The 13,997-nt window shown below is 39.2% G+C and overlaps 1 protein-coding gene across 12 annotated transcripts in view; it reads right to left on the bottom strand.

Annotated features, from left to right (window-relative positions):
* nav1b (neuron navigator 1b) overlaps nucleotides 1-13,997 on the bottom strand; it is a 100,385-nt gene that overhangs the window by 66,596 nt on the left and 19,792 nt on the right. For 2 of the 12 annotated variants that reach the window (XM_053683737.1, XM_053683738.1), the window contains exon 1: nucleotides 5,552-6,606. The exons of 7 other annotated variants lie outside the window; for them this stretch is intronic. In XM_053683737.1, the coding sequence (XP_053539712.1) occupies nucleotides 5,552-6,188 (637 nt within the window). In that variant the 5' untranslated portion in view covers nucleotides 6,189-6,606. Of the gene's footprint in view, nucleotides 1-5,551; nucleotides 6,607-13,997 lie in introns of those variants that run through there. 3 more of the 12 variants (XM_053683736.1, XM_053683742.1, XM_053683739.1) reach the window with 2 other exon arrangements.

Raw genomic sequence — 13,997 nt, 5'->3', positions numbered from 1 at the left:
TAATTTCCCCTTTTGTAAGAAATGCAATACCAAAGACACATTGTGCCTTCTAGACTTGGCTACACATCTTTCTGGCTTTTATTTATTTATTTATTTATTTTTAAAGCTTCTGACCATCCTTTTTTACCATCCTGTGATTTTATGCTGCCAACTCAACTGAAGTCTGTTGTGTACAGTGCACCACAGCCAAGCACGAGGAGCCAAATGTATCCACAGGCTCTTAAGTTTCTGTCTCTTGTGTCTGCTTCTCAATTCAACCCATTGTCCTGCTACAGATATTTCAGTCAGAGTTTTTGCATGGGCCTAGAGCCCAGTCCAGCTGCACTACGCTGTTACAGAGCAGCTGCATGAACAGAGAAAATGTTTTATTCTCTATCGCAATATGGTCGCCATACAAGAGTAAGTAGGCTGTTTCTGTTGGCATGATTGAGAAAGATTACAAGTGAAGAAGTCCATAAGGAAGTCCATTATGCTGGAGTATGTGGCACAGAATCCTGAAATGCATGGGTGAAATGATACGCCTTGAAGAGTCGCATACATTATGGAAGACAAGTGATGTACAATACTACTGAACTTCAGTCTTCAGCCTCTTGTGGTTTATTACTGACATAAATACTGATAAATACTGTTCAACAACTGATGGGCTATATTATCAAACCACTAAACTTTTGACTTGGACTGCATTTGTTGGGTGTTCCCATCACTGAGGCTCGGTCACTATGCAACACTTTTCTTGAAAATCTAACTGGATGGTGCAATAGCCCTTTATGTAGACTGTTGATTGAGGAGCCCTATTTTGCCTGAGTCAATATGTTGAATCCGGGGGAAAGTTTGCTGTCATTAGCCAGCAAGTCGTTTAAGTAAGCTGCCGTGAAAATGAGCTTCCCAGCAAACAACTTTGAAGATCCAAGACAGAAAACCAAGGCATAGAGTGGGGGAACTAAGTATTGAACGCATCAACATTTTTTTTCAGTAAATATATTTCCAATGAGGTTATTCACATGAAATTTTCACCAGACATCGGTATTAACTCAAGAAATCCGGAAATATAAAGAATTCACAGCATCAAGGTCCATAAATAAAGTTATGTGTAATAAAATGGAATGAATTGAACATGTATTGAACACGCAAAGAAAAAGCAGTTCTCTAAGGCAAGGTAAGGCAAGGAACCAGCTGAAATCTGTAAGTAATTATACCTCCTATCTGTGCAAATTAATATCAGCTGGTTTAGTAAATAGATGGTATATAAAAAGGCTTTTCGTTACCAAGGTGTTTCACAAGAAACATCTCATGATGGGTACAGACGTATTTCAAAACTTCTGAATCTTCCAGTAAGCACCATTGGGGCCATTATCTGCAAGTGGAAGCAACATCACTCCGTCATCAACCGGCCACGCACAGGAGCTCCTTGCAAGACTTCTGACCAGGGAGTCAAAGAATAGTTAGAAGAGTAGCCCAAGAGCCAAGGACTACTCAGAAAGAGCTCCAGAAACACTTGGCGCAGCAGGTACCATCGGCACAGAAAAAACAATAGGCAATGCACTCCACCGCCATGGTCTCTATGCACGCTCACCCCGCAAGACTCCATTACTAAAAAAAAGTATGTCGAAGCTCGTTTAAAGTTTGCTACAACTCATTTTGCTAGTGTAGTCTGGTCAGACGAGAGCAAAATGGGACTTTTTGGCTGTCATACTACACACCATGTTTGGGGAAGAAATGGCACTGCACATCACCCTTAAAACACTACACCAACAGTGAAGTCTGGAGGTGGAAGCATCATGGTGTGGGGCTGTTTTTCATCACATGGTACTGGCAGACTTCATATAAAGGAAGGAACAAAGCATGGAGCCCTTTACCGGAAGATTCTTTAGAAGAATCTCTTGCCATCCACCAGTATGATGAAGATGAGACGTGGGTGGACTTCCAGCACGACAACGATCCAACGCATACAGCAAAGGAAACTCTCAATTGGTTTCAGAGAAAAAAAATCAAGGTGTTAGAATGGCCCAGTCGATCACCTGACTCGAATCCAACTGAACAAGATTTAAAGACAACATATTTAGAAGAATGGGACAAAATCACACCTGAATACTGCGGCCCATTAATTTCTTCATACAGGAAGTGTCTTGAAGCTGTCACTACAAATAAAAACTTCTCCACTAAGTATGAAATAAATTTGAGTTAGTGTGTTCAGTATTTTTTTCTCTCTGTCAGTCCACTTTATTACACATAACTTTATTTATGTACTTTAATGTTTGGATTTCTTTATGTGTGTGGATTTCTTGAGTTAATGCTGATGTCTGGTGAAAATTTCATGTGAATAGCCTCATTGGAAATAAAAAACATGTTGACACGCTCAATACTTAATTTCCCCCACTGTAAATGTGTAAGTCTTCCAGCATAGTGTAAATTACATACAAATCACTTGAGACTATTAAACCATTATCCTGATTTCTGTTGCTCTCGAGACTATTTGCCATTCTCAGCACAGCACGTCTCTGGCATTTGTGCAAACTTTCTACACAAAAGCCTAAATCAAGTAAAAAAACAAAACAAAACTCTTTTTCTTGTGCCAAATAAACTCTAAATAACAGTTACTTTTCAAAATGTATGATTTGTTTAATCGCCTGCATCAACTACATCATGTATTAATCCGAAACTGCATACATTTTTTTTAGATTTCAAGGACATTGCTATACTTTGTAATTCTTTTAGAATTAAAGTTAAAGATTTTAGACCTGAATGTTAACAAATGAATTGTCCATGTTTATGAACACGTATGTTTTTACCTCTTGTTTGATGATGCCTTATATTCCTACACAGGGACCATCCATTTTTACTTTTTTAAAATAATTGATATCTTGAAAAAGTCATAACGCATATAATGCTGTGTATAAATGCAATTTTAAATGATAGAAAACACCTAAAGAATATGTTCTTAATAGTCTAGGGCAGTGGTTCCCAAACTTTTCCAGGGCAAGGCCCCCCAAATGGTATTAACATTTGACCGAGGCCCCCCCTTTTGCAAGATGTCTTTAAAACACATTAAAAATACAGACTTCTGAATATACCCCCCCCCTTTTTTTATTATTAATAATTACATCTTGCATCTTTACATTACAGTAGATTAGGAATTGATTGTGTGTGTGTGGTTGTCTGAGAGTGAGAAAGAGAAAATCATGTATTTATTTATTTTTCACAACAAATTGTTGAGGCCCCCCAGGCACCCCCTGGTGGCCCCCAAGGGGACCGCGGCCCCCACTTTGAAAACCACTGGTCTAGGGGATTTTTCCCCCCAGAATTGTCATAGAAATACATGTCAAATGACGAGGGAAAATTGATAACAGAATAAACTTTGAACACAAGCCTACACAGCCTCATGTGTAAAGTAGAAGTAAGAGGAGTAGAAGTAATGTAGGAGTAACAAAAGTAACGTTTGTCTTTGAAATGTATACGTGAAGTACTATATAACAGGTGTGGTCAGTCAAGATACAGTATCTCAGCAGCACAACAATTTCAGAAGGTAGTGACACCAAAAGAACAAATACAGCAATGTCACACACAATGTACTGCTAATAAGTTCTAGTTTAAAAAGTAAATAAAATATAACAATAACATTATTATCTTAGTAATCAAGGTGAATATTAGCTTTAATATTATCTCTGAGGCAAGTGTTTTGGTATTAGCCCCACCAAAATATATAGCTTCCTTTGCATCTAACATTAGATAACTAGAACATTCATTAATGTGACATCTAGCTAAAGGAAATGAGCAATAAGGGAATAAGCAAATGTGCTAGACTTGCATATAAAGGTTTATCTTAACCAATAGGGTCATGAAATGCATGAATTCACATGTGATTGATTCATTTCCGCATAAGCTGCCTGGCTAGCTAACTAACATTACCTCCCATAGTGATATATAATGGAATAGTGAGCTTTTTGGTGTCAGACTTGCTACAGTATGAGAAGCATGTTTGCCGATACATTTACCTAAAGTGTTTGTTGATTGTTACTAACTGCCAGGTATGCTAGGGAGATATATTGAGATGCTATTCAGTTGAATTCAGTAAGTACTAAACATTAGTAATGTAATGTTTTTGAAAGTTATGAAAAGGGTCTGTCTAGGTTAAGTTCACTAATATGGGCTCACCATGGTTTGGTCATTTATTCATGCATACCTTAATCAGGTTAGTTGGACTATGGAAGCAGGAACATCACACAATTACACTAATAATTCTAGCAAATTGTGCATCCCTGTCTTATGTAAAACAATGTTCAAGATTTTGTGCTAAAATGTTGTTTTTTTTTTTTGTTATGGGTAAAAGATATGGAAGTCAGAGGGATGATGCTGCAGTTACTTTTGCTGCCATCTGCATTATAAGTTAGTGCACCTTTAAATAGCTTAGAGGATGGACAGAGTTGACAGCGGATATCCGTTCAAAATGACGGAAGGCTTCCCCCCCCCCCTTTTTTAAAACAGACTATTTGTCTGTCCTGCCCATATTTGGTCATTTAGTTAGTATAGACATAAGCGTTTTTCCTTTCTGACACTTCATATGTCCTTTTCACATGTTGGAGAAGAAAAAAAAGCATCCAAAGCAAACCTAATACAATCTTCCTACCGCCAATGTTGAATATGACACCACCAGACAGGTCAAATTGTCAGTGGACAAACAACCGCATGCCAATTTTGTCTTGAGGCACACAATATAATGAATTAAAATGCACTGATATACATGCATAATGTGGCTCGATGGCCAGATGACTGGTGATTACCAGCTAGTATCTGTCTTTCCCATGCTTGCTATCACACACAAGGTTGCACCATTTATTAATGGCTGTGGATACATGGCTTGGAGGAAACATAAGGACGAGCATCAGTGTAACCTGAAAATGAATTCAATATAGCCCCTCTCTTCAGCCATTCCCTGATAGTAGCCATTACCTCATTACAGCTCAGAGTAGAGCAAAACCAGTCCTGAAACCCAGCACACACCCACCCACACACACACACACACACACACACACACACACACACACACATACATACACACACCCACCCACCCACATGCATACACTCAGGCACTGCAGTGGGCAGACAACAGAAAGCAGATCAGTGTGCCAAATGCCGCCATCAAGCAGCTTCCCAGAATCATGAAATGACACACAGTGATCATCTAGAGCTACCATTTTTCCACAAGAAAGACAGAAGAGCTAGAGAACAAACAGATTGTAACAATGTGAATGCACAGAGAACAATGCCCTGTAGTGCACTGCTGTTTCTCCATGTATCTCTCCCGGTGTATGATTTAGGGCAGTCGTGAACAACCAAGTGTAAGAATTCTCCAACGTTGTACAACGCTTGCAATGTCATAACTTAGTCCACAGTAAGCTGTGTGCCTATCTTACAGAAGGCATTTTTTCCAGTTGTATTTAGGTTAGGTTAGGTTAGGTGTTGAGAGCAGATTTGGTTGAAGCTTGGAGATCTGCAGACACTACAACAGGTTTTCTTTTTTTTTAAAAAAAAAAAAACACTGTGCTGTACTCACCAAGAACCTGACTGAAGAGTAACTGCTCCAGATCTCCAAGAACTGTGACCACTAGCTCTGGATCCACCTTCAAAAAGGGCTTATCACCACCTTCCTCACCTTGGCCTTTGGCCTCAGAGTCCCCCTGAACCCCAGCTGCAGTCTTCTTGCCTGCAGTCTTTGCCTTGCTGGAAAGGATGTCATCGTCTGACTTTCCATCATCTGCAGCTTTGCTAAGAGGCTTTACTTCCGCATAAGGACCCCGGGGGATGCGGCTTTGGGTCTTTCCGAGGGCGCCAGGAGCAGCAAGTGGGGTAAAGGGTTTGGGTTTGGCCTGGAAGAGAGAATGTTCTGACTTGGACAGGTTCCGTGATAGCTGGGCACTACCAGGCCCTCCTCCTCCTCCACCTATTGGCTTTGGCTTGCCTGTCTTCAGGTGGCTAGTGCTGGCCTTGCCCATGTCGTCGCACCACTTGGGCTCGTAGAGCTGCATCTTCTTTTCGGCATCCGTTAGAACAGCTAGGTTGGTAAGAGACCTCTGCTTGCGTAGGTTGGTGGGCACAGGGATGCGTCCTTCTGTGCTACCCGTACGGTAAACCTTTAGCTCGCTCCGTGCCACATTCTGTGGTACTCCTGACTTGCCCCTTTTGGCAGCCATGCTTGTAACTTTGCCTTCCGTCCTGGATGTATGTTCGCGTACCTTTAGCTAGCTCTAGTATGCAAGACAACCTCCTTTTCTATGCTACCCCCAAAGCTCTCCCTCTATGGGAGAGCATTTAGAGCAGCTTCAGCAAGGAGGAGAGGATAAAAGAAAAGAAGGAGAATCCACAGGCTCAGCTCTTGCTTTCTTTCCTCCTCCCTCTCCGAGAAGGCAGGAAGAAAATGCTAATTCTGTCCTCTCTTTGCTTTTTCCTCCTTACGCCTTCCTGTTTGCCTGCTGCTTCGCTGCTGTCCTAGCTCTCCCTTTCTTTCTCTGCGCTCTTTCTTTCTCATTCATTTCTCTCCTCCCTTCACGAGACCCTACTACAGCTGAAATGCACAGCAACCGGGTAGCAGCAGAGGCAGACGCAACAACAATCCCTCCCCCTTTTCTTCTCTTCCATCCTCCCCCTCCCTCACTCTTTCCCTCTCTCTTACTAGGTAACATTTACCAATGTTTCACTCGTTCTAAGCAGAAAGTGTGAGAAGAAGGGGGTGATGAGTAAGTGCATGCTTTGATTTTTGTCCGGCTTTAGTACAGAACATCAGTTAATATGTTTCCACACAATTTATCCTGAGCCCTTTGTTCTTCCATCCCCTCCCCCACCGGATATGCAGTCATTAAATTCAGTGTTACTGTATTAGATGAGTAAATAGAATTCTCATACATTTTTAAAATAGAGAATATATACTGCATTGTTGTTCACAATTGCTTACATATCCATATGTTTTCCACATAAGTAATGCGTTATACATATTAAGATTCTATAAAGTACAAGCAAAAGGTCAGCTAAAATGAAAATAATCAAGAAAGCAAGATTTCAGATTTCGTGTCAGTTATTTTGTCGACATAATTGGACAGTTATTCTTGTTGGAGAAGACATGGTCTAACAATCAAAGCAAGCCAGGTTTTCCATGATCACTTTTGTTAAATGCTAAGCAAAAGCTCAAAGCACAAAAAGGCTGACCCTGCATCAAACAATGTACATTGCTGAGCTTCAAATGAAGCAGAAAGTCATAATATTGCTCAATCAAATCCAGCCTCAGCAAAACAAACGTTTCCCATCAATTTCTATTACAAATAAGACAAGTCATTCTTGTGTACCATTTGACATTTAGCCTCATCTTTCAGCAGCTATACATGCTATGGATGAGGTATTTTGAGATGATCCCTAAGATCACCGTATATGACAGTCCATGTACATATCTCTGTGGAGTACTCCACAATGCTCTGCTGGAAAAGCCGTCTCCATAGCAACCATGCTCCCGACATCACAACAGGCATTAGGACTGTAGATTCCCAGCACTCCACAATGCACCGTGAAAATGGCGACAGAGGGCTTCAAATGTAGATATTAGCTTTTCCCTCTTCTTTTCCGAATGCCCTAGTTTCTCATCATTCTTAGCGTGCGTGACCGAGAATGAGCACTCCGCAAAATGCCTGGGGCAACTGACCTGGTTAGCACTATGTGTAAAGAAAAGCCTTAAAGCTCTCCCACTGAGATATAGATACTTTGTTGACCCCATGCTGATTGTGGGGGTAATTCTAAAGTCACGCAAACCATTTGATGTGACTGTGGGCTAAAAGGAAGTTAAAAGTATAGCCTCTATTGTCTTCCTTCATTACCAGTAGGCTGCTTGTTTTATGGGCTACATCTGATGACCTCACTGAGTGCACAGCAAACTTCCTGTAGAGATCACTACAGGAAAAGAGACTATGGAATTGCTAAAGGATATTGAGTGTTGAAGTTTATTTTAAAACAAGTGAAACATTGACTATACAAAAGATCATAATCATAGCAAGTTGTTCTTGTGATCCAGTCTGTGTGTCCAGTCACATACATCGACTTTACTTTACTAGAAGATTAGTACATAGAACAAGCTTTAATTGATATTATACATGAGAAATTCATGAAATACAAATACTAACTACGTTGTACTTAAGAAACACTGTCTTCTTTTGAGCAATTACATTATTGCTGATTAAACCACAGTGCTGTTGATTTCTTGAAACGGGTTGATTAGAAAGTGTTGATTAATTTTCTTTGACAGTAGTGCTTGTTGTAAATCCAGTGACAGGTTGAAATGAATGGGCTTTTTGTAATACGTTATTCACATGGACTTGTAACAAACATTACATTTGTTGTGTACCAACAAAGACTAATATTCTGTTTCCCTTTGTTGAAATAGGTTTATATAACATTTAGTCTCGGGTGTCAGTACGTTCCTCTTTAGGACAAAGGACTTTGTACTTTCCGGTTTCTCTATAACATGACAAGCAGCATTTTTAAAAATCTTATTACCTTCCAGAGAGAGAAAAAAAGAGAAGCTACTGAGGGAACGACTTTATAGGTCTTTTCTATCAGGTACTATAAGTGATAACACTAACTAATTTGTCTTGCGACTGTCCCACAACATTAAAAATAACTATAAAGGGATAAAAAACACAATGTGATGTTCATTAATACATTAAAACTTCTAATCCTTGGCAAACTGCTGTAGTATAGGAGGAATAAAACACTTTGGGACATGCTGTTATAGGAAAATAATTGTGGAGGTGGAGGGATAAAGCCTGACGCAAAGCTCCGTGGTGTTTTATTAGTTACAGTCCTCTGCTGTCATTTCTAGACTTCAGTAAACCATTTAAGCTTGAAGTGGATGTTAATGGTACTGGTGCAAGTGCTATAGTCCAAGTAGATGATTGTGGGGTTGATTAACCAGTTTTGTTACTTCTCTAAGAAGTCAAGCACCGGTTGTGTTAAAGCACCATTGAGACCAAGGCTCTGGCACCGCTATTCACATTGCAACCTTTTGGAGTCTCGCAATTCCTAAAAGTGAGTGACGGAGTGAGTGAGGTTGAGTTGTTTGTGAACATTTTTATACTGTGTTAACTCTTCTGAGGGGGGTATTAGGCGTAGGGCTTCTGTATGTGTTTGTGTTTGTTTTGAGTAGACTGTTCCAGGAAGTCCAGATGTGGACGTCACTCCAGTCTAATCTGGTTCTCGTTTTTATTTTGGTTTTTTTTTTGCGTGTCTCTGTGCCTCATTCTCATGTGCCACGTTGTTGTTTGGAGACCTGATGTAAGATACTGCTATAGTGAATAGAACAGCTTTTTTTCTGCTTATTTGGTTTTGTGCCTCCATTTTGCTTCTACGTGTTAATGACTTTTTGAGCTGTCTGTGGACTTTGTGCTTTGGAATTCTACTTTATCTTTGATAACGTTGCCTCTCTTGAATATTGTTCGATTGGTTTTCTTGTTTATATATTTTGTAAGCAGTATGTGTAGTACCACTGGGAGTAGGGTATGACAGCCAGTAATGTACACTGAAAAGTCTGCAATAGTACAGAAGTATGCTATTTGAGACTCAGTTTTAGACACTGGCTGATGTGACCACCCTTTCTCAGGAGAGGTTTCCCCCCACATCTGCAGCCCATTGAAAGGCTAAGGCCGGCCAACAGCACAGCTGTCAGTAGACACGTGAGCATCCCCAAGGCTAAGGCTGCTCTGTTTGTGCCATTACACTATGGAAATAAATGACAAAACCTGACCAAATCTGCAAAGGAGCAGGCCCCATGATTGATTTTAGTATACCCTAAATATATGTGTGTTTATGTAAACAGACTAACTGTACTAAATAAAAAACAGAATTATTTACAGTATATATAGTTCTGTGCAAAAGTATAGGCACATCTAAATATACTCTGTAAAGCAAAGATGCCTTCAAAAATAATGCACAGTAAATTGCTATATTAAGCAGTAAACAGTAAAACAACCAATAAAACAAAAATCATAATAACTATAATTTGCATTTAACGTCTTTATTCCCACTGTACTTAGTCTGCTGGGAAACTTTGAACACTACACTGGCAAAATGACATCTTAGCAAGTGAAAATATCTTTAATATAGTCCGATTTGTCTAGTATTTCCTATTATAATGATTACAACTAACCAAATATAAGATTATTATTATTTCTAGACTTTTTTTTTTTACTCATTTCAAGCTTCACAATTTCTTGTTCTATTGGCAGATAATTTTTCCGCTTTCTAGAAATAAATGATTAAAAAGAGCAAAATTATCTGCCAATAGAACAAGACTATTTCAAGCCTGAAATGAATACAAATGTCTAGAACTCGGTTTTAGTAATCTAATATTTGGTTTGTTGTATTCTTGTAAAAAGGAATTACTAAATAAATTTGACTATATTAAAGAAAATTTCACCTTTTTTTGTAGTGTACAGACTAATTCAGTAGTCTCTTTCATACAATACTAATTCAGTGTAAGGATCATTGGCATTTTCTTTTACATAAGCATCCAGGCAAAACCCAGTGATGTGAACAATCCAATGAAAATGGTTATAGATATTTATATATATAAAAATCATAGTCTAACCTAGGAGAACAGATATTTTTGGGGATCCAAAACCTAAACCCTGAGGGGCATCAAATCACAGGCCAAGTATCAGTGGGTGAAATTGGATCCATAGATCTGATCTACTGAGTTAAAGACTGGCATATGTCATGTCTGACCCGGCCCCCATTTTAAAACCTTCACAGCTGCCTCCCTTTGAATAATTACTAGAGATCAATGCTTTTTCACCGTCACATAGAATTTCTTGATATACAACTACACACCAGAGTCTTTAAAAAGCATCTGCCATTGGATATTACATTAACTAGACACCTTTAGCGTTACCTGAGAGATTTTATTGATTATTATTATCTCTCTTCATTTAAATTAGTTCTCACATTGTGAAGGTTACTTGTAAAAAATATATGATGTATTGATCCATAACTGCCCTGTAACTACAGACTGCAAAACCCAATTCTTGATGCCAAATTTAATTATATTTTCATGCAGGCCAACACAAAATAAGTGTTTAACAGGATATTTAGTCATGGGAAATTATTTGCTATGTACAGTATTTCAGAATCACCCTGTGAACTTAAAAAAAAAAAAAAAAAACACCAAAAAAAACCTTGTTCTCTTTCCGCAAGATGAGCCTAAAACTTGCATATGAAACTTACAAGCTCTTGCAACACAGTTAGTGATGGCCCAGAAAAACAGTGAAGTAAAAGCAGGGAGTATTTTTCTGGCACTGGGAATGATTAATCATATTCCAAAGCTACACCACGGATGTTGAAACTCTGGGAAAGTAGGATTAGACATTAAACTGTGTAGGGTTTGTTTTCCCATGCTGTCAAAGCTTGAAAATCGCCACAAAAGTTGTACTGTCATGTGAAAAAAAAGGGCACCCCATGGAAATTGTTGGGACTTTTTTTTTTTTTTTTACAAATTTGGACAAGCAAACATTTGATCCTCTTTGAAACCGTTGCCTATTAATAAAGGTGATACACGCTATCAAATGGCACATACAATTAGCATTTTGTAGTAATTTGCACAATTTAAATGAACAAAAAACAAATTATTCACATGGAAAAAGTAAGTACACCCCTACATTTATCACACCTTCAAATCCATATAATTAGAATCAGGTGTTCAAGATTGGAGGGCGCATTTGGATGTTCTCCCCGTGCTGCGGGGGTTTCCTCCGGGTACTCCGGTTTCCTCCCCCAGTCCAAAGTCGTGCATGGTAGGCTGATTGGCGTGTCCAAAGTGTCCGTAATGTATGAATGGGTGTGTGAATGTGTATGTGAATGTGTGTGCCCTGCGATGGATTGGCACCCTGTCCAGGGTGTACCCCGCCTTGTGCCCGAAGCTCCCTGGGATAGGCTCCAGGTGTCCCCGTGACCATGAAAAGGAGTAAGTGGTATAGAAGATGGATGGATGGATGGATGTTCAAGATTGGGTGCCAGTGATCAGAACCTGTTTAGGGAGTGCAGTTGTTATTTAAAACTCTCATATCTAGTGTCTGGTGTTCCCTTTGCTATTAAGGTGTGTGGTGTCATCATGCCAAGATCTAAAGAGTTCTGCAAGGCCTCCAGGAAAAAGGTTGCGGATGGCTATGAGTCTAGCAAGGGATTTTAAAAGATCTCCAAATCACTTGAAATACATCATTCCACTGTAAAGAAAACAATGTTCAAGTGCCGCAGATTTCAAACGACCGCCAATTTGTTCAGGACTGGCCGTTCCTGCAAATTCAGCCCAAGAGCAGACCGTCTGATGCAAAAAGAACCCCAAAATTTCATCACAGGATCTGTTTGCTTGTCCAAATATGTGTACTTATTTTTTCACATGACTGTATGTGGATTAATAATATAGTGGCCATAATGTTTCAACATAATGCCATTACCATTACCTTATTAACATAATGTAAAGTATTACATTCAATAGTAACCCACTACTGCTTGTCCAAGGCAAAGCTTAGACCTGTCCAAGCTCTCTGTCCAAGACTCTCTAGAACTGCTTTTCTAACTAAATCAATACAGTGTTTCCAAAAGTAGACTCCCACAACTAAGTGTTGGCAAGTTTAAAGTTCCACTAGACTGAATGATTATGAAGTCCATTTAAACCCGAACAACTGTGGAAATAAATATAAACTTTTATCTGTAACCTAATAATCTAGGGAGCCATTAAAATTTCTGAATAAAGCATATCTTTTTCCTTTTCAGATATTATTACCAGCCATGTGACTTGCAGCTAATTTATGGTATAAATTTTACAAGATTAAACAGAAACACACGGCTGGAATTTATTAGAATTTCTTGGCGTTGCTGCTTTATCAATGGAAATATCAAACTGATAAATGAGAGTTCATATTTGGCATGTAGACTTATCTGTTAGAGTCAGTAAGATGAAAAGCTGGCTCAAGATAGGGAGGTATCTGGACAGAATTATCTGTCAGTATGCAAGTGATATAAGGGATTTAAAGGAATGTGTTCTGGCAAATTACTGTAAATGTAGGAGTCCGGCCTGACACAACGAAAACATGAAAACAGGCATAAGCTACCCATAGTTTTGCATTACACATGCCAGAGTTGGTGTCTGCTCTAACATCATCTAACATCTAACTTGTACTAACACACCCAATCAAAATGTAAGGCTGATTTTGTGTTGGTTTTTCTTTGTGTAAGGCAATGATACTTTACAGAAACCACCTTACAATCTTTCCCTCTAATTGTCTGTGTAATGTAATGTATAAAAAGTAATAACACTCATGGGTGCAGATGTACACAGAGCTACACAGCTGCAGATGCTTCAGTGATTTCTGAATGGAAAAATGAAAAAAATATCTACAATTTATCTACAAGCACAAATAATTTAAAGAAGTTAAACATTAAGTGTGGGTGTTCTTGCAACAAGACAACAAGCCAAAACATAAGACACCAACATCCATCCATTCGCTCATTTTTTGTCCTGCTTATCCTTCTCAGGGTCATGGGGGAGCTTGGATTCAGCCTGAATTTTATTTGTTTAGCGCTTTTAACAATGGACATTGTCTCGAAGCAGCTTTACAGAAACACATAAACAGCACAGAGATTTTAAGTGTGTGAATTTATCCCTATTGAGCAAACTGGTGGCGACGGTGGCAAGGAAAAACTCCCTGAGATGTTAAGAGGAAGAAACCTTGAGAGGAACCAGACTCAAAAGGGAACCCGTCCTCATCTGGGTAACAACGGATAGTGTGAAAGTAAAGGAAAGTTGTAGAACTAGTTGTATGTTTGTTGAACTAGTCCACTGTTCATTAAAGGAGACCTGAGTGCAAAATTGTATGTGGTAATTGCAGTCTATCCCAGGAAACTCGGTGCACTGAAGTGTGATATCAGTGACCATGGCAGAATTTCAGAAACTCCTCATCTCCTGGGTT

The sequence above is a fragment of the Ictalurus punctatus genome, chromosome 11, assembly GCF_001660625.3.
Source record: "Ictalurus punctatus breed USDA103 chromosome 11, Coco_2.0, whole genome shotgun sequence".
In the NCBI taxonomy this organism is placed as follows: domain Eukaryota; kingdom Metazoa; phylum Chordata; class Actinopteri; order Siluriformes; family Ictaluridae; genus Ictalurus; species Ictalurus punctatus.
This window is presented reverse-complemented; position numbering and strand designations above follow the sequence as displayed.